Source organism: Elephas maximus, chromosome 12 (genome assembly GCF_024166365.1).
Source record: "Elephas maximus indicus isolate mEleMax1 chromosome 12, mEleMax1 primary haplotype, whole genome shotgun sequence".
In the NCBI taxonomy this organism is placed as follows: Eukaryota; Metazoa; Chordata; class Mammalia; order Proboscidea; family Elephantidae; genus Elephas; species Elephas maximus.
This window is the reverse complement of record NC_064830.1, coordinates 6901631-6921241: the sequence shown is the minus strand read 5'-3', so window position 1 is coordinate 6921241 and position 19611 is coordinate 6901631. Positions and strand designations below refer to the sequence as shown.

The following is a 19611-nucleotide window of genomic DNA, read 5'->3' as shown; positions in this document are numbered from 1 at the left end:
AGAATTTGAAACAAGAGTTGGCAGGTTTTTTGAAATCACATTTAAAAGAAAAATCTCTACTCAGAATGAGGCAGGTGGGCGTGAGCAGACATTTTCACTATGACCTCTCTAATGATGGCTCATCCTTCTCACCTCAGCCTGTGAATTTTAGAGAAAATCTTCCAAAAACATCACCACTAAATTTAAAAAATAACTGTTTCAAAGAAAATCATTAAAAAAAACTTCTGTATCTTAGTCCATACTAGCTCGAGTTATTCCTCTTGCCATTCATTTCAACAGCCTTTTTAAATTTTCGTAGGATTATCACGTTTCTTGAGTTCTCATTATTTTGAACTTTTCAGTATAAGCTGTTTAAGTGCTTGCTGAACATCTGCTAGCCTAGCCATAGCTTCTCAAAATACGATACTCATTACGTGTGGGTTTCTTTTCCCCCCATTTTATCCCTATAATGAGGCCAGGCATTTAACTCTTCCCTAAAATCCAGGAATAAACTGATAATAGCACTGCATCACTTCACAAGAGAGAAAAGCTGAGTATCGTACGTTAATTCAATGAATGATAGTTTCTTAATGGCTTTCAAAATACAATCATAAACGGGAAAATAATTAGCTAAGATTTAAATAAGAGTTGGCCAGCTTTCTGAATTAATTAAAAGAAAAACAGCACTCAGAGGAAGACCAGAAATGATACTCAAATGAAATGCTGTTAGACTATTATACCGTGACCAATGGGTCCAATCGGATGTGGGATTCTTACCTAGGTACCACCATACACGCTAAATACGTTCATCCAAAACTTCAGCAGTTAAAACAGAAAAAAAAAAAAAAAAATCCAAGTAAACTCTGTCCAAAGTGTTCCTTACAGAGTAATTTTTAGCAGCATTTATCGTATCATAAATCATTCATGAACATTTTAGATTTATCTAAGTCTGTAACAATTTTTTTTATTGTGCTTTAAGTGAAAGTTTACAAATCAAGTCAGTCTCTCATGCAAAAAGTTATACCTACCTTGCTATGTACTCTAGCTGCTCTCCCCCTAATGAGACAGCACATTCCTTCTCTTCTCCCTGTATTCCCCGTGTCCATTTGACCAGCTCCTGCCTCCCTCTTCTTTCTCATTTCCCCTCCAGACAGGAGCTGCACACATAGTCTCATGTGTCATCTACTTGAACCAAGAAGCTCACTCCTCACCAGTATCATTTTCTATCTTATAGTCCAGTCCAAACCCTGTCTGAAGAGTTGGCTTTGGGAGTGGTTCCAGTCTTGGGCTAACAAAGGGTCTCGGGACCATGACCTCCAGGGCCCCTCTAGTCTCAGTCAGGCCATTAAGCCTGGTCTTTTTACAAGAATTTGAGATCTGCATGCCACTGTTGTCCTGCTCCATCAGGGATTCTCTGTATAACAATTTTTAGTAGGGATTGTTAAATATATTCTAACATGGGAGAAGGCAGAAAGTAGCGCAGAAGTACACTACTCCATGCGGGGGAGCTGCCATTAACAGTGATATAACGTTTGGTAAATTGCTAAGCACTCTGAGTTTGTTTTCTTACTAAAGCAGGATTGTTGAGGATGCGAAATGAGACAGGACTAAAAAAAATTCTGAGGTATCATTCAGAAGACAATTCAGAGACTGCTTTCCTGCATTCTGAATAAATAGGATAAACTATAATTTTTCTAGTTCCATTAACATTAGTTTTTCCATTAGACAGATCTTGAATTCACCCCAATGAACATGTGACTGACAACAAGAGATTCTACACCTACAAGAGCCACATTATTTGTATGAATAGGTTCAATTATGAATGGTATCAAGAGAAAAAGACTTGGGAAAACACCTGTTATTTCTGCATCCATTCTTCCATCACCCCTGCTAACTCAGAGGGAACCTACGGTGTTCCCTGAAGTCCCTCCCACCATCAGCTTCTTTAAACTCACCCTACCCTGCTTATTCAAGAATCTTCCTCCCTCAGTCATCAGGGTCCTGTAGTATTTCCCAGGCACTGGCTGTTTCTCTTCTGTCTCCAAAAAAGGCATCCATCTCCCTCATCTTGAACAGTAGTAACAAAAAAGGCTCACATGCTTTGTAGATCTTTCCAGGTATCTGATAGTTTTCTCCTACAGTCACACAAGTGTCCCTCACTGCACCCATTTCACCTACTCACACTGCCTCCTTGCAAGCCAGGAAGGATAATAAATAATGGCTCACATATGATTGTTTAATATGGTTCTAAGAACTTATACACATATATATATACATACATATACACATACACGAAACCCTGGTGGCATAGTGGTTAAGTGCTACGGCTGCTAACCAAAGGGTCGGCAGTTCAAATCTGCCAGGCGCTCCTTGGAAACTCTGTGGGGCAGTTCTACTCTGTCCTATAGGGTCGCTATGAGTCGGAATTGACTCAACAGCATTGGGTTTGGTTTTTTTTTAATACACATATATACTTTTTGGTCATATATATACATACACATATCAGTTAATTTCATGCTCGAAACTTTATTATTATTAACTCCATTTTACCGATGAGGAAACAAATTCTAGGGAATTATATAGTCCATCTCCAAAGCCTGGGTTCTCAATCACTATAAAATACAGCCTCCTGCACTACAGGGTACATTGTCTTTCTGTTGAGATGGACGTCTTCAGATTCTGAAAATCCTCTCAGTGTTAGACCACATCACCAGGGTTCATTACCCTACACCATTTTCTCTGACACATACTAACCAATTCCAATTATTTCCAAATCGACAAGGAAGTTGTCTTTGCAACTGCCTTCAGAGCATTTTCACCTAAACCTTATCTATCCTGTCAAGGCACCAGGTTCAGCTTTTTTTCTTGGCAATTTTTTCTATATGCACCTCTCTTACTCCCTTCTTTTGACGGTCACCTTATTCCAGGTTGTCTTGATCCCCATCTAGAATACCGTGACAACACGCTGGCTAACTTCTTGCCTCTGGACTTGCCCCTTTCCACATTTAGCCTGTCTACTTTCAGATTTATCTTTTTAGAGAAACTAACATCCTGCCCTTGCCTATGCTCAATCAAAATCTACATTTGCGTCTCAATTCCTAACACAATAAACTAAAGCTTTTTTTATAACATACTCTCCTCTTTCACTGGGCCCCAACACAGCTCTCATTTTACCAGCTTCTTCTAAACTCTTTACTCTCATAAATCCAATATTTCTGTCCAGTTGCTCATTCAATAGTACTCACTGAACATCTATTATGTGCCAGGCACTGGGGACATACAAAGCTTGCAAGATAGAAGGGGTGCAGGCAGTGATCTAGTAGCTAAAATACACAGAGCATGCGTGTGATGATGGAGCAGGGACGGCGTGCGGGGAAGCCACCAATCCAGATTTGAAGGCCCTGTGCACTAAGGCACTGAATCTGTGGAGACACAGAAGAATACAACATCCAGAGGAATATTTCAGAGGTTATGGGTTCCTGGTAACCAGGTGCTGACCAGTTTGTGTGCTAGAAGTCTCATATATTCCCGCCTGCTGATCATACACATGAGAGGCACTGAATCTATGGAGACACAGAGGAATACAACATCCAGAGGAATATTTCAGAGGTTACGGGTTCCTGGTAACCAGGTGCTGACCAGTTTGTGTGCTAGAAGTCTCATATATTCCCGCCTGCTGATCATACACGAGGTTTTCTTTTACTCCTCAAAGGTAGAGAGGATGACCCCCGGGTTGGGTAGGGTGAGCTTATGTAAGAGTTCCCACACTCCTATCAGGGGAGGCAAGATTTATCATTGGGCAACTGCCAAGACGTTACGAGCTAGCGCCTGCCTGTGGCCTGCACCTGCCCTCCTATCTGAGTTATGCCTCTTTCCAAACCATGTGGAATATGGACATTTTCAATTCTTAAGGGTTTCTGAAAATGAAAAGAGCCACCCAACTCCTGTCCCAGAAGAAAAGGGACATAGTAAATCAAAGTAAATATAGAACAAAACATCAAAGTAATATCTGTTGATAAATAAATCTGGGCTTTTCCTCTAAACCAGTAAATGCCTCCTTTTTTAACTGCTCCAGAAACTCAGCAGACATGACCAGGATGAAAACCCTGCCCAATAGCCACCCTGTACCTGGACAACACTAGGAATGTACCTCTGTAAAAAGAAAAAGGGTTTCTCTTTACAATTAAAATGTTTACTAACCAGTACCTTTAGTTGTGAGACTTCAAAAGGAACTGCTGCTGGCAGTGTAAGTTCAAGGGTATAACTGGGCAAACACACACACCCCTACCACGTCCACCACTGTTTCACGAATGCTGGCTGGATTCAGCACCATGGACAGCATCAACAAAAAGGAGTACTTCTTGTTGACCACAATCCACTCCATAAGATGCAAGGCTATAACAGAAGTGGAAAAGGGAAATGGCAAGGTGAAAATGCAATCCAGAATGTACAGAAGTTCACTTGATGTTCAGATTTTATCAAAGGAGAGTCCCTGGAAGCCAAAGATCTTTATGGCACCCATAGCTGTAGTTGGCCTGATTTACTTTTATGCCAGACATATTCTGTTTTCGCATTCTCTTAGTTCTCAGAACTCTCTCTCCAGAGGGATGTGAGGCATGAGTGTTTGCACTCAGCCCACATGGCCTGGGGGGAGGTGCACCCTCGTGAAGACTGAGCCTGCCAGTTCTGCAGGAGGTGGTCACAGTGGGGCAAATTCTTATTAAAATGGCATCTGTCTGCACTATAGCAAACATTCCTCAACCTGACAAACTGCCTGACCAACCCACCCACTCCAGATGCTTTGTGGCAAACTAGATTGGGAACAGGGAGATGAGTTGGGGGAAGGTTTAGCCACTCAAAAGGCAAATCACGGTGGCCTTTACTACAGAAGTGACAGGGGAAAGAGCAAGAGGGTATTTTAAGAGCATTTTCACATGCAGTCACTCATTTAATCCTCATAACACTAAGAAGCTGGTATTATTATTCCCATCTTGATGAGGAATCTTGGGATTAAAAAAAAATGACATGATTGGCCCAAAGTGGTCATGTATGTTGGATGGAGAGAGGGGTGCATTGCTAGACCTCAGGCGTTCTGCTGTGTTCTTTACTTACATCCATCCCTTTAAGCCTCTCTACCCTACAAATTATTTTACAGATAAAGAAGCAGAAAATAAGTAACTTGTCCAGTGCTCGATGGCATATAGTAATAAGGGCCAGAAATAGGACAGGAACCCATGTTTTCTGACTCCTAGTCTAGAACTTAGACCATGGTTGGGGGCCTCACATTGTTCTCACCCACGCTCTCCTCTCCATTATAACATTTAAGTATTTTCTCTATCTTGACAGTTCAACTAAGTTTTGCCTCTTCCGTGAAATTTCCTGACTTACATACATGGCAGTACATAGCATGAGGAGACAGACAAGAACAAAAGAGCTGCTTTAAACCTTTGAAGAATTATCAGGTGAAGAGGCCCTACATACTCCAGACAACAAAACTGTATCTAGGTAGAGGTAAAAATAAACATATTATGTGATATTATGCTCTTGCTAAAAGAATGTGTCTTAGGCTGGGTTCTCTAAAAGAGCAAAACCAGTGATGTGTATATATAAATATATTCAGAGAGATTTATTTCAAGGAAACGGCTCACACAGTTGTGGAAGCTGGGAAGTCCCAAATCCGTGGGTCAAGTGTCAGGCTGGAGGCTTCTCCTGACTCATGTGGTTGCAGGGGCTGATGAACCCAAAAATCAGCAGACCAGGCAGAAGGCTGTTGGCTCACAGGGTCGCGGGAGCTGGTAAATCCCAAAAACCGCAGGTCAGGCAGCAAGCGGCTGGCTCACCTCCCAAGAACTGGAGGCCAGAGTATGACTAGCGGGATGTAGGATTGAGAGAGAGTGAACTTTGCCAGAACATCCATATATACTGGATGCAGGGCACACTCCCAAGAAAACTCCCCTTTCAACTGGCTGGCTGCTCATACCAGATCAAAGAATGGAGGATGATTACATAATATCTACCAAACCACTGAGAATCATGGTCTAGCCAAATTGACACATAACCTTAACCATCATAGAAGGTGTTCAGAAAGGCGCTAGAGAACCATCTGTTTGGGATATTGCAGGATTGCTGAACTGGGCAGACATTGAATTAGAGTCATTCATTCCAACAATTAACTGAGTAGCACTGTGCAAGAGACTGGAGTCAGAATGATAACTGCCTTCCTCCAGAAGTACACGATCTATTGAGGGCAGCTGAGCCGCGAAGCAGATACATACCCTTACGTAGTTCCTAATATCCTTCCTAGTTCAAAACACGCGGGCTCTGCTCCAGGCTCCTTTGATCACTGGCTCCTCTGAATGCCTACCACAGTCCCTATTTGATCTAGCATTTAACTATATATCTGAGGGAGCCCTCGTGGAGCAGTGGTTAAGAGCTCAGCTGCTAACCAAAAAGGTCGGCAGTTCAAATCCACCAGCTGCTCTTTGGAAACCCTATGGGACAGCTCTACTCTGTCCTATAGGGTCGCTATGAGTCAGCATCAACTTGATGGCAAAGGATTTGGTTTTGCCATGTATCAGATATTCATCCAAACAAACAAACAAAAAAACCAAACCCACTGCCGAAGAGTCGATGCTGACTCATAGCGACCCTACACGACGGAGTAGAACTGCCCCACAGAGTTTCCAAGGAGCGCCTGGTGGATTCAAACTGCCGACCTTTTGGTTAGCAGCCATAGCACTTAACCACTGTGCCACCAGTGTTTCCAGTATTCATCCAATCTCCAAGTAAAATGGAAGCTACTTGAATTGCTACTTAAAATATATCTTTCATATGATTCACTTAAATTGTAGAGAGTACCTCACTGTCAGTGCTGCATGTTAAACTCACAGAGGCTCTTGAAAAGGTCCAGAAGTCATCACCTATTACTGTTCATACATTTTTTCAGTATAAAATGCAGCACTTAAAAAAAAAAAAAAAAGAGTGCTTCTTACTCAATCATGTTGCTTCAGAGACAAAATATTCTTCCCATTAATCCTGGAGAGTTTTTCCACACATTGTGATAGAGGAAATTGTTATATTAGCAGGCTATATTATCTTAGCAGAAGCAACCTACTTTCAGGAAAAAACTTACTTTGGACGGCCTGCCATCCTGCCGTTTCACGTGTTCTTGGTCTGTGACAGACTATCTTTCTTCTGATATAAACAGCATGGCTCCCTTACATGAGTCCTGACCCATTTCTATTATCAGTAATCACTACCCTAACTCAAGGGCTACTCTGAACTACACCAGCAGAGTGTAAGTGCCATGAGGGAAGACAGTTTCGTGTTTTACTTACTGTTTTATTTATTACAGTGTCTGAAGGAGTTGCTGACACTCACTCCCTGGGTGCTCCCTACACATCAGTTGGGTGAATATATGAACAAACGTTCAGAGTTCTGCACATGATTTACTTTACACGAGGCACACCTGCACTCTACAGCATTCTCGTTAATTTCCCTTCCTTAAACACATGTGGCCCAATAGCCTCTTTCCAGTAATTCTGGAGCCCACTGTTCTCTGCAGAGCAGCTAGACTGTGTGCAAAAAGAGAGAATATCAGTGCAAATTAGCACCAAGTCGTCATCTTGTTTACCACCTGTCATACATTTTCCTAATTGTGACAGTCATCACAAGCCACATGATGGAAAAGCTGTTCTAAAGACAGAGAATGGCTCTGCCTCATGCTTCCACAAGTTATAAGTGCTTATAATTTTTGTTCTAACTTAAACCTCCAGATTGTTTCTTAGAGCTCAAGTGTTATCATATTAGAAGTACTCTTCAGGTGATCGTGTTAAGAAGAGATACATAAAACTAATATTTTGTTTCCTAAATACATTTTATACTTTCAGAACTAATCCATCCTTCCAACCACAATGTTCTCAAACAACCTAAACTTTACACAATTTTGTCGCATATCTGATATGAAAAGGATGTTTGCTTCAAGGGAAAATACCTTAATTTAGTGAGTTGAGAAAGGTATTTTAAAATTGACTAGCTGTATTACAATTAATTTTTATTGCATAGCAAAAAACATTTGATTCCAGGGGTTATGCATCACGAAGATACGAGAGACTAAGAGAAAAGCATGAAGAGAAAAACGGAGAAAAGACAGGTTGTCAAGGATTTCATTTTACTTGGAGCCACAATCAACACCCATAGAAGCAGCAGTCAAGAAATTAAAAGACACACTGCATTGGGAAAACTGGCTACAAGAGATCTCTTTAAAGTTTTAAAAAGCAAAGACAACCCCTTGAGGACTAAGGTGTGCCCAACCCAAGCCATGGTGCTTTCAATCCCCTTGTAAGCATGTGAAAGCTGGACAATGACTAAGGAAGACCAAAGAAGGATTGACGCCTTTGAATTGTGGTGTTGGTGAAGAATATTGACTATAGCGTGGACTGCCAAAAGAACAAACACATCTGCCTTGGAAGAAGTACAACCAAAATGCTCCTTAGAAGCAAGGATGGCAAGACTTTGTCTCGTATACTTTGGACATGTTTTATCAGGAGGGATCAATCCCTGGAGAAAGACATCATGCTCGGTAAAGTAGAGGGTCAGCAAAAAAGAAGACCCTCAACAAGATGGACTCACACAGTGGCTGCAACACTGGGTTGAAGGAAAGCAACAACTGTGAGCATGGCATAGGTCTGGGCAGTGTTTCACTCTGTTGTGCACAGGGTGGCTATGAGTTGGAACTGACTTGATAGCACCTAGCAACAATAACATGAAGAGAAAAATAGTGGGGTGTGCTATAAAACAAGGAGAAAATGTGATATGAAGTAGTAAGTCCCCCAAATAAAAATGCAGGAAAGCAGGAGATAATTACTGTCAGAGTTACCATGGAAAGTCTGTTCCCAAGAACTTTAAACTTTAATTAATAGAGCAGGTCAATCCTCTTTCCTTTGGAGGGTTATTTTGAAAAGTAGTTAGGGCGCTCATTAAATTTTTTTTTTTTAATGCCCATTTTGAAGCCAAACACCTGATTGTCCAGAAATTGTCATTTTCAATCTATGAAATGATTTCTTGTTCAAAGTTATGAAAATCATAACTTACTGGTAATTAAAGGAGGAGTAGAATCCTTTTTTTTAGAATCCTTAGCACAAGGTTTTTCTACAAAAGCAGGCAAAGTTTGGAACTACTTTTTTCTACATAATCTGCCTTACTGAGAAATTAAGTTTCTCTTTTTCCTTTTTTTAAACGAACACTTATTAACTATAGCTGTCACTGAGCATTTCATTTCAAAGGGCAAAAACATGATAATCTGTTTTCAACACAAAGAAGAAGAAAAAAAAAAAATCATGGCCTGAACTAATCCAAGGAATATGAGGTGCATCTCTACAACCTTCAACTTTTCATTATAATGTTAATGGTTAGGGGAAAAAAAAGAAACCCATTGCCATTGAGTCCACTCAGACTCAAGTTAATGATCCGCAGGAACGATAAGGAGGAGAAAGACAGTTTCTACAGGTTTGTAAGAGAAAGGAGTTCTGCCTGTCTTTTGACATTTAAATTTTAAGACACTATCAGGTTAACCAATTAAATTTATTCTTTCTTTTGATTTTGATAAAAAAATACTACTACCAATTAATAACCACTACTTTTTTTTTTACTCTATGAGGCAACTTACCAACATTGCAGGCACATGTTATTATTTCCATTTTACAAAGAAACTGAATCTCAGAGAGTTTTTCTTTTCTTTCATTTCTATCTAAAGTGAAGGGAAAAAAGTTAACCCTTTCATGTTCACCGGTACCTCTAGGGACCAAGTACATCTTCTGCCTCTGGGGTTTATGGGGAAGCTGCTGCCCAAGGAAAGGGCTTTTATGACTGTGTGAAACTGAAGAAACGGGCACAGGGTATTGTATGAGGCATCTGAATTTTTGGTAGGAAAAACAGAAATTTTGAATATTTTCATTCGTTACACATAGTACCAACAGACCCTGGTGGGGACTCTGGTGTATAACTAGTGGTACTTCATAGTACCACTAAACACTTAGGGTAGGCTTGTAGAAGGAGGCAAGAAAAAAAATTCATGTTACTGACCAAAAATTCAGACACAAGGATTCAGCATGCTTCCATTAATGAAAACACACATGGGATCAACAAAAAATTTAAAGCATAAAATAACTGGTTCACGAAAAGGGTTAAAATGCAGACATCATCAGGTTTTAAGTTCTAGGTTCCCGCGGGACGCCATTCACAGAGCAGCAAGGCTTGAAAACTTGTCATGAAGGGGCGCTACAAAGCCTGTATTTACTCATCAAAGAGTATTCTGCAAAGAAAATCGTGTATGCTCCACGGAGCTCTGCTACGTGCATCAGAGAAACTAAGCTTCAAGACAGCTCGCGCTCAGTCCTGAACGTCAGCAGTTCGAATCCACCAGCCGCTCCTTGGAAAACCTACAGGGCTGTTCTACTCTGTAGGGTCACCGTGAGTCGGAATCGAGTCGAGGGCAACAGGTTTGGTTTTTGGTGGCGTCTGCTGGAGCCCTAGTGGCGCAGCGCTTAAAGAGCTCGGCTGCTAGCCTAAAGGTCCGCAGTTCGAACCCACCAGCCGCTGCACAGGAGGAAGATGTGGCAGTCTGCTTCTGTCACGATTACAGCCTTGGGAACCCTAAGGGGCAGCTCTACTCCGTCCTACAGGGTCGCAGGGTTGGTTTTGGGTTCGGCGCCGTCTGCTCCCCTGAGCTCCCTGGAGATCCCGGGATGAGCCTGCGGACCCCCCGGAAACCTGGGCTCGGGAAGGGCGGGCGAACGCCCCCTGCGCCTCTGGGCCCGCAGCCCCCGGGCCCGGTCGTCCGGCGACCCCCGCGGGAACCGAGGGCACGAGGCCTGGCGGGCTGGGCCTGGGAGCCCGAGGGCGGCGGCCCACTCGCCGAGCCACGCGGCGCCACGGGGCCTCGGTCTCAGGGAGGCCAGGAGAAGGAGCCCTGCCCTACCTTGCTTCTTGAGGTCGGACATGGCTCCGGAACCGGGCCGACTCGGTGGGCCGCCCCCGGCTTCGCCCAGACACGCCAACCATCCCCGGAGCAACCCAGCCGGCCCGGCCGCTTCCGGGATTCCGCGCCCCCTAGTCCCCGCCCACAACGCGAGTGCTGCCCAATCCGGATCCGGATTTCTACTACCCGGCTGTCAATCATTCGCACTACAGCCGTAGATTGGCTTGGAAGTCACCGTCGGTCCGAACCGTAAAACCCCGCCTTCTGGAAGCTCGCTACCGCGCATGCTCAGTTATTTTGCTACAGTGCAGCGGGGAAAAGTTTTGAGATCTGGCTTTCGGGCAAATAAATTAAACCGGAGGGGTCAGTGGGTGGATGTATAAAACGGGTGACATTCAAACTTTCTTTGAAAGCATTTGCCGAGTACACATATTCTGAAACAACAACACGTATCCTCACTACCACTGATTCCCTTCGAATATTCTCTATTCTGTTTGCGCCCTAAGGTTTGGAAAACACTGGTATAAAGAGAAGACAAGAGAGTGAAAAGGGGTAGGTGCTTGGGCAGGAGATGGCTTAGTACTTACTCAAAACCATTTGTTCTAAAATATTAGCAGAATTTAGGGTGTGAAGAAGACTAAAAAAACTATGGAGAAGAAAACTTGGAAACGTGAGAAGAGTTGGAGAGTAAGGACTTGGCACAAGGTCTGTCTTAAACTACTATTTTCCACATACCTGCGGCTCACTCTTATAACGTAGAGTTCCCTTCTCCTTCTCACCTAATCATCTTCTTATACTTAGAGGAGAAACTCAGAGTCACCAGGAGTTGCTCACCCACAAATCTCCCTCTAAGCCACGTGTGTCTTCACTCCTTCCCTTTCTTTCTCCCGTCATAATTCTCTTCTATCCAAGCGACTTTCTTCCACACATAAAAAAAAAAAAAGAGACACATACTCGTGCATTATTCCATTGCACCTTCTCTGGAACCTCGATTCACTATTTACCCCTTTTTATTGAATTCATTGCTTTAAAAAAAACATTGACTGTATGTCAGGCACTGTTCTAGATACTGGAGGTACACCGGTGAATGGTCTAATGAAAGGAGACAAAGAAAATTAAGTAAAAAAATAGTATGCCATATGGCAATGAGTGCTTTGGAGAAACATGAAGCAGGGAAGGGAGTTAGAAAATGGGGAGATGGTGCTGGTGAGGGAAGGCATCATTGAGAAAGTAATTTGAGCACCGACTTGAAGGAAGTGAGGGAGCCAGCCTTAAAGATGTCTAGGAAAAGAGAGTTCAAAGGAGAAGGGACTAGAAATGTTTCAGGAGATTGCCTGGCATATCTGTTTGGGGAATAGCAATCAGGGCAGTGTGACTGGAGTGCAGTGAGCAAGGAGAAGGGTAGTGGAAGAGATGGGAGAGGAAACAAGGAGTCAGACAGGGTTGGGGAAAGATCATGACAGGTATTACATTAACCTTGGCTTCTCCAAGGAGTGAGATGGAAAATCATTTGAGGGTGTTGGGAAGACCACTGAAATTACATTTTAAATAAGTCACTTAAGCCACTATCTTAACAGTAGACTTTAGTGGGAAGAAGCAGGGAAACAAGTTTAAGTCCACTGCAGTAAGAAAGATGGTGACTAGAATCAGAGTGGTTGCATTAGAGGTTTGGGAAGAGGTAGTCTGATTTTTGATATATTTGAAAATAAAGCCAAAGAGATTTTCTGAGTGGCTAAATGCAGGCTGTGAAAGAAAAAGAGAAGCATACAATGGGTCTAAGTTTTTGATCTAAGAAGTGGAAGGCTGGAGTTGCATTAGCGAGATGGAGAAAACTTTGGGAGGATCATCTGTAGTTGGCAATATACAGTCTACACGTTAGGTTTTAGAAACTCATTAGACATGTGAATGACTTTACAGCTCAGGAGAAAGGTCCAGGACAGAGATACACAGTATATAAAGCTAAGAAACTGTATGAGATCATTAAGAGAATGAGCATAGACAGAGAAGTGGTCCATGGACTCAGCCCTGAGGCACTGTAAGTTTTCAAAAGTGGAGAGATGGGGAAGACCTAGCTACATACGGAACATGAGAAGCAGTGGTCAGTGAGGCACGAGAGAGGAGTGTGCTTTCCTGAAGCCAGTCAAAGAAGTGGGGGAGGGAGTGACCATTTGTTCCAAATGATGTTGATAGGTCAAAGGAGGACTAATAATTGACAATTGGATTTGTCAATGTGAGGTCATTAGTGACCTTGATTACAGTAATTTTGTTGGTGTGGGACAGGCAAAGGCTTGATTGGAACTGAACAGAGAAAACCGCAGAAGAGAAACTGGAGACATTGAGTACAGAGCACTCTTTCCTGGGGCCAGTGAAAAGGGGCAGTAACTGTAGAGAATGTGAGGTCCAAAGAGGGTGTTTTAAGATAGAAAAAAAGAAATGCACATGCAGTATATTTGTATATCAAAGGACTTGAACAAGTTGATATTTAGAAAATCAATAATACAGGAGACAGAGGGGACACAGCTGAAATACGTACGTCCTTGAAGAGGTCGAATTTTCAATGTGTTCTCTACATCAATATCCCCAGTGGCATTCAAACCTACTCTGGAATTTCTCACCTGAAAGCCAAACTTCTCAGAAACCTTGTATTCTCTTCCAGCCCTATTTTTCTTATCTCTTTAACACTCAAACTTCTTGAAAGAGTTGACTCCAAAGTCTGTCTCCATGTTGACATCTAGAATGGACTCTGCGGTCCATCTGGCTTCCGTTTGTACTCCTCCACTTTGACTGCTCCTGCAAAACTCACCAATGACCTCCCTGTCAGCAATTCCAGTGCACTTTTGCCAGTCTTTAAATACTACCAGTGGTCTACCAGAAGCATCGTCCACCCAAGTTCCAGACCACACAAATCCACAGGGGAGATAAATTGGAAGATGCTTTTAAAGGAACACTAAGGAGAAATTAGATTGTTGTCACGTTTCTTTGATTCATCTTTGTATACCCATCGGCATCTAAACTTTGCTTTGAAAATGCACTGGAATTGATTAATATTTGAGCGATAACTTCTATGAAGAAATCTAATGGAGGTAGTGTTTTTGTTTAAAGACCTTGGAATTCTGGAAAAGATTGGTTTATCCCATTCCAAGTATTTTCATCATCTGATTCACTTCTATTCTAACTCCTATCCATTTTTCTGTAAGCTTTCATCTTGGTGTTTTTACTTTGTATAATTGCTTTCGTGTAACTTATCTCATTTTGACTTCACAACAACTCAGCTAGGGATATGAAAAAAATCTATTATTATCTCTACATTAAAGACTGGCCTAAGGTAACTGCCTGATACAACTAGGAATTAAAAAAAAAAAGGGGTCTCTGAGTATCAGTATACTTTGTTTCCCTGTAGGCCATAATAACTTTGCGTTGCTACCATCAAGTCAGATCTCAGAAGCATATTCCCACCTATTTAACTAGGACCTATCAAAATATGCCCAGTGTTGTTAAAGTTTCCAGACCGCTACAGATTTTGAACACAACTGATTTAATTTTTCTTCCTTATTTTTTCACTTGGAAACCCTGGTGGCCTAGTGGTTAAGTGCCACAGCTGCTAACCAAAACGTCCGCCAGGCGCTCCTCGGGAACTCCATGGGGGCAGTTCTGCTTTGTCCTATAGGGTCGCTGTGAGTCGGAATGGACTCGACGGCACTGGGTTTGGTTTTTCTGTTTATTCTTTCACTCGGGTCATTTATACGCTGCCAATAGTCACCCCACGAAGGTGGCAGGACCTCATCTAATGGTGCTCACTGCCTTTCAACCCAGGTTTACAGACAAGCAAATAGATAAAATTATATAAATATAATTAATAAAGATAATGCTGTTCATGAGATTAGCGGTCGCCACTGATGGATTCCTTCTTCCCGGGACAGACAGCACCGGCAAATTTCGACCCTTTGGTTAGCAGCCGAAGCACTTAACCACCAGGGTTTCCACGGGAAAGTACGCCCATGGAAATAGCGAGAGTCTCGGTTTTGCAACGCTCACAGTAACAGGATATTTTCCAGCCGCAGCAGTAACCTTGCAGCGAAATTCCCTTGCAAAGAAATACCTTCTCTCGTATCTTCAGTGGTCCTCTCCTCTCTCCGCCAAGTGAGCATCTTGGGTATTGAGCAGACTTTAAATTGTAAATTAATCCCACACATGAATGCGCTAGCGCGTCCCTTAGTCCGGAGTGGGCTGGACATTCCCATATGTTGAGGTGTGTGCTTATAGTATTCTAGTGCTAACTTTCCAAAACGCTTTTAAAACCCGTAGCGCATGTAGCATTGAAGCTCCGGACCAGTGATGCTGGCATGTTCTCGGGGAGCCGCCTCTTCCCTCTCTGTCCCCGGGTGACCCGTCCCGCTTCCCCGTGCAACAGTTGGTTGGATTGGAAGCGCTGCCGCTTTCCACACGGCGGCTCCTGCAAAAAAGCTTCTCTTTGAACGCTCCTCTGGGGGTTTCCGCACTAGAACCGGGCATGCTCAGTAGCCAAAGCAGGTTGGGGTAGCGAAGCCGCAGCTTTTGCGCTACAGTTTCAAAGCAGCGAGAGGGAATGGCTCCGGACCTTCTCTAGATGGAGCCCGGCGCGGGCCGGCCCCCCCAGTGCGCCGATGCCTCCCCGGGCGCGGGTGTGCGCAGGCGCCGACCGTGAGAACCCGTGCGCCAGGCTCCGAGTGCGGCTTGCACAGCGCGGCGGCGGCGGCGGCAGAGCCGGACGGCGCTCAGCACCTGCACCGCGGCGCCCGAGCGCGAGCCGGAGCCCGAGCGCGAGCCGGAGCCGGAGCCCGTACAGCACGCGGCCGCGCGCCTTTGCCTGCTCGCCTGGCTAGAGGGGTCGCCACCTCGCCATGTCACCCAGCACCTGCTGAAACAGTAGTGCCTGAGAATGTCAGCGCTGAGAAAGGTAAGGACCGCTGGCTCCCGGAGAGGCCCCCGGAACCTGGGGAGAGGGAAGTGTAAGGGCTGCTGAGTGCCGTCGAGGCGGCGCGGGGTCGTGGTGCCGCTGTCGCCGGTGCCTGGGTGACAGTCTAGGGCATGTCGGGGACTTTCTACCGGGAGCAGACATGGTTTGGTGTGGCTTGGGGGCAGTAAAGTCTGCACGACCCGTTGGAAGCCCCTCCGAGGGGAGGCTTCGGCGCGGGGAGCTGGGGGCGGTGTGTGCAGGCTAGGGAGGGAGGTGGGGGCGTCATCTGCCACTTCTGGGGGCGTCGGCGCAGGGCGCCCTGGCCGCTTCGGGGGCGGGCGGTCCACTCTGCCACGCACGAGCTCTCCAGTGCTGGAGTTGGGCCAGGGAGACCCCGGAGCGGCCCGGCAGCGCGGGTCCGCGAACGCCATCCGGGGAGCGCGTCGGCGGCGCGGGGAGCCCCGGGTGCCGGGAGCGAAGCCGCGGGTGCCGGGCAGTGGTGGGACCCCAAAGGCAGCTTGGTGGCCACAGGGAGCCTCGGGAGCCCCGGGAGGACTCAGGCGCTGGGGCCGGGGGCGCACCATCTCCCGCATCGCGCCCGGTTGCGCACTAGCTGGCGGTGCTCGGGGGGGGGGGGGTCTCCTGGACTCTGGGCTCCTGAGGCTGGCGGGAACCGGGCGCGGGGAGCGGGGCGCTGCCCGAGGTGTGAAACCCGCAGCTGTAGCCCGGCGGGTTGGAGGGAACCGGCGGGCAGATGCCAGTAAGGAAGCGCAGCCCGAGGGGTAGTTGGAGAGCGAGGGGTCCTCAAACCTGGCACCGCTGGGGGTGGCCGCGAGGGGATGGGGTGGGGGGCGGCGGTTAGCATTTCCAGAAAAATCCCCTCTCCCAACACGGACCCCCACCCCCACCGCAGGCTGGGCTGAGCAGGGGAAGCGCCGACGGGGACTGGGAAGGAAAGAAACCTGCTGGGAGCCCGGGCTGCGCGTGTGGTCCTGCTGGGGCGGAGGGGAGCGGGGAAGGAGGCGAGTGCTGCCTGGTGGTCGCCTGGGGCGGGGAGGGGGACCTCAGGGGATGCGCGCGGGTGTGCGCCTGGAGGGGGTGGCAGCCGCCCGGCTTTCCAAGTGTGAGCGAGGAGCACGGGGTTTTTTTTAAGGGTGGTTGCTATGCGAGGCGCTACCCAGCGCAGGCTTCTGTAACTAAGCCTCCCCCGGCAGCGGCTGTTGCTGTTCTCTGGGCTTGTTCGCTAACGATTGCAGGAGAAATAATGAGGATGTAATTATTACAGCCCTGGCGCTGTGAGGGGGTGGGGGGCGGAAGGGAAGGTCTCTTGCTATCGCGGGCCAGGTGTGCCTGGTGTGGGGGGCGGCACCTCTTTCCCCTTCTACCCCTCCTTCCTCGCCCGGGATATTCTCTACCGAGGGGGTTCCGAGCACAGCTGGACTTGGGGATCTGGGGAGAGGGTGGGCGGACTCTGGGAGATGGAGTTCGAAGAGGTGGGGAGGGGTGCGGAAAGGCCGAGAGCTTTAGAGAGATCAGGAGAGGTTCGCAGGTAGAGTAGGAGAAAGAGAATACGGTCACGGTGGGGACTAGAAAACGTGTTGGCTGGTTTTATTTCCCATCGGGAACTAAAAGGCATCTTCCTTTTGGCTCTTCCACACTTCTTAGGTAATTTTTATTCCAGCTTCCTGTGCTTTGCGTCTCTCAAATGCATGGCGATTTGGGCAAGGGCTTCGAATTCTAAATTCATGACTTATCCGTGGCAGCTGTCTTGTATTGATTAAAAATAAAGCGATCGGCAGTGAATTCATCCTCTGTGTTTATTAACTATGCCAGCACGGACTGTGGGTGTTTTTAGAGCTTGAAATACAAAGCATAACTGCTTTTCCTGTCATCTGGGGACTTGGAGGCAGGAGGACTCAGATGAGGTACTTAAGAAAAGGACTTCCTTGAGGAAATACGTCCTTGGTGGCCTTGGATTTTTACTAACAGTAACCAGCTCCCCCTGTATCGTCATGGAACAGTGTATCTGATTGGAACTCATGGACTTTAGTAATGTGTGATTTCAAGAAGATTCTTGTTTCTAGATGAGCTCTGGTGGTGCAGTGGTTAAGCACTGGGCTGCTAACGGAAAGGTTATCAGTTCAAACCCATCGATGGTTCTCCTGGAGAAAAGACCTGGCAATCTGCTCATTTAAAGATTTCAGCCTAGGAAACCCTATGGGGCAGTTCTACTCTGTCCTGTTAAGGTTGCTATGAGTCCCAGTGACTGGAGGACACACAACAAAAACAAGAACTTGTCTGTAGGTGGTATATTGTATTTGTAATTAGAAGATGACTTGATATGTCACATAGCCTGAGGGAGTCCAGATAGCATATTCAAAAGGATCTCTTTTTCACGTGCCTCCAAGGTGACAAAACAGAAACCCTTTAACCCTTTTTGGAAGGAACATCATGTAGAGTTGAGGTTAATGTGCACTACAACTCAGTTTTCATTTTACTTCCCATTCTCTGAGACAGCTAAATAGGTAACCAAGGCAAAAATGGTGAAAGGATGAAAAAATGTTAATTTTGGCAGGTCAGGTTGTTACTCTGGTGTTTAAAAAAATGTCATTAATCAGGATTTTCCAGTAGCCAAATTGTCTTGTGCAGGCGGCTGGGTGACTCACAGCTTTGGCTGTAATAATAATTGTAGAGTGTATGTACCATTTCCTTTTAGATGGTGTGATTTTTTTTCATGGCTTGGAAGAGAACAAATTAGAATATTTTATACCCCACATCTGGCAATATGACTAGTGGACTATAGGGAATACTATCTGCTCAAGCACATCTGGGCTGTGAGAATTATGGACCTAATGAAAGACAGTGGTTAGAAGATAGTCCCAGCCTAAATCACATTACCCTTTCCTACTGTCCCTTCAGAAACCATCTCAAATGTCATGAGTTCTGTAACTGTGGGATTTTTTTCCTCCCTGATAACCTGTCGAGGGAGTCATACTTTGTGTCTGTGCACTGTTCCTGCCCCTTCAGAACCTCTCCTTCATGTTTCCCTCTGTTCTTGGTTAAGAAGTCAGTAAGTGTGAAATGACTCTATTCATCTATCATGTCAGATTTGCATATTACGTTTGAGGTTAAAGGGTAAGCTTAGTAAACAAAATGAATACTACATGAAATATTTCAAAGTAATGAACTAATTAAAGCTCTCTCACCACAAAGATGTTTTCCTGGATGAGCATTCAAAGTCAGCTTTTCATACTGTTCAGCGTTTATTATTTAGTTTATTTTTTCTTCTAAAAAACTTTGCACTTACAGTATAGTATAATAATCCCAAGTGGTACTGCTCGAGATGGAAATAAACATTTATTTACCAGTATTTCTTGTATGCCTGAGGTTACTTGTGATCTAGATGGTTTATTAACAATATTTCTTTTTTATTTTCGTACGATTCAACTTACATTGCATTATTTCACGCCACTCACATATATGTTTTTCTATTGCAATCTATTGCTTCTCCTGTTTTTGTCCACTTTATTTTTCACCAAAAAAAAAAAAAAAACCAGAAACCAAACCTATTGCCATTGAGTCGATTCCGACTCATAGTGACCCTATAGGACAGAGTAGAACCACCCCGTAGAGTTTGCAAGGAGCGCCTGGAGGATTCGAACTGGTGACCTTTTGGTTAGCAGCTGTAACACTTAATTACTATGCTACCAGGGTTTCC

The 19611-nt window shown here is 45.1% G+C and overlaps 2 protein-coding genes across 4 annotated transcripts in view; one reads left to right on the top strand and one right to left on the bottom strand.

Moving 5' to 3' along the window:
• The window catches only part of ERICH1 (glutamate rich 1), a 105520-nt gene extending 94441 nt beyond the window's left edge, over positions 1 to 11079 (bottom strand). For all 3 annotated transcript variants that reach the window (XR_007519723.1, XM_049904659.1, XM_049904660.1), the window contains exon 1: positions 10958 to 11079. Coding sequence is in view for 2 of the 3 variants with exons in the window: in XM_049904659.1 (XP_049760616.1) it covers positions 10958 to 10979 (22 nt within the window). In the remaining variant the exon portion in view is untranslated. The remainder of the gene's footprint in view (positions 1 to 10957) is intronic.
• A 4769-nt stretch (positions 11080 to 15848) lies between these two features.
• Positions 15849 to 19611, top strand: part of DLGAP2 (DLG associated protein 2) — a 1098241-nt gene continuing 1094478 nt past the window's right edge. The window contains exon 1 of the mRNA XM_049904665.1: positions 15849 to 15893. Coding sequence (XP_049760622.1) covers positions 15876 to 15893 — 18 coding nt within the window. The 5' untranslated portion in view covers positions 15849 to 15875. The remainder of the gene's footprint in view (positions 15894 to 19611) is intronic.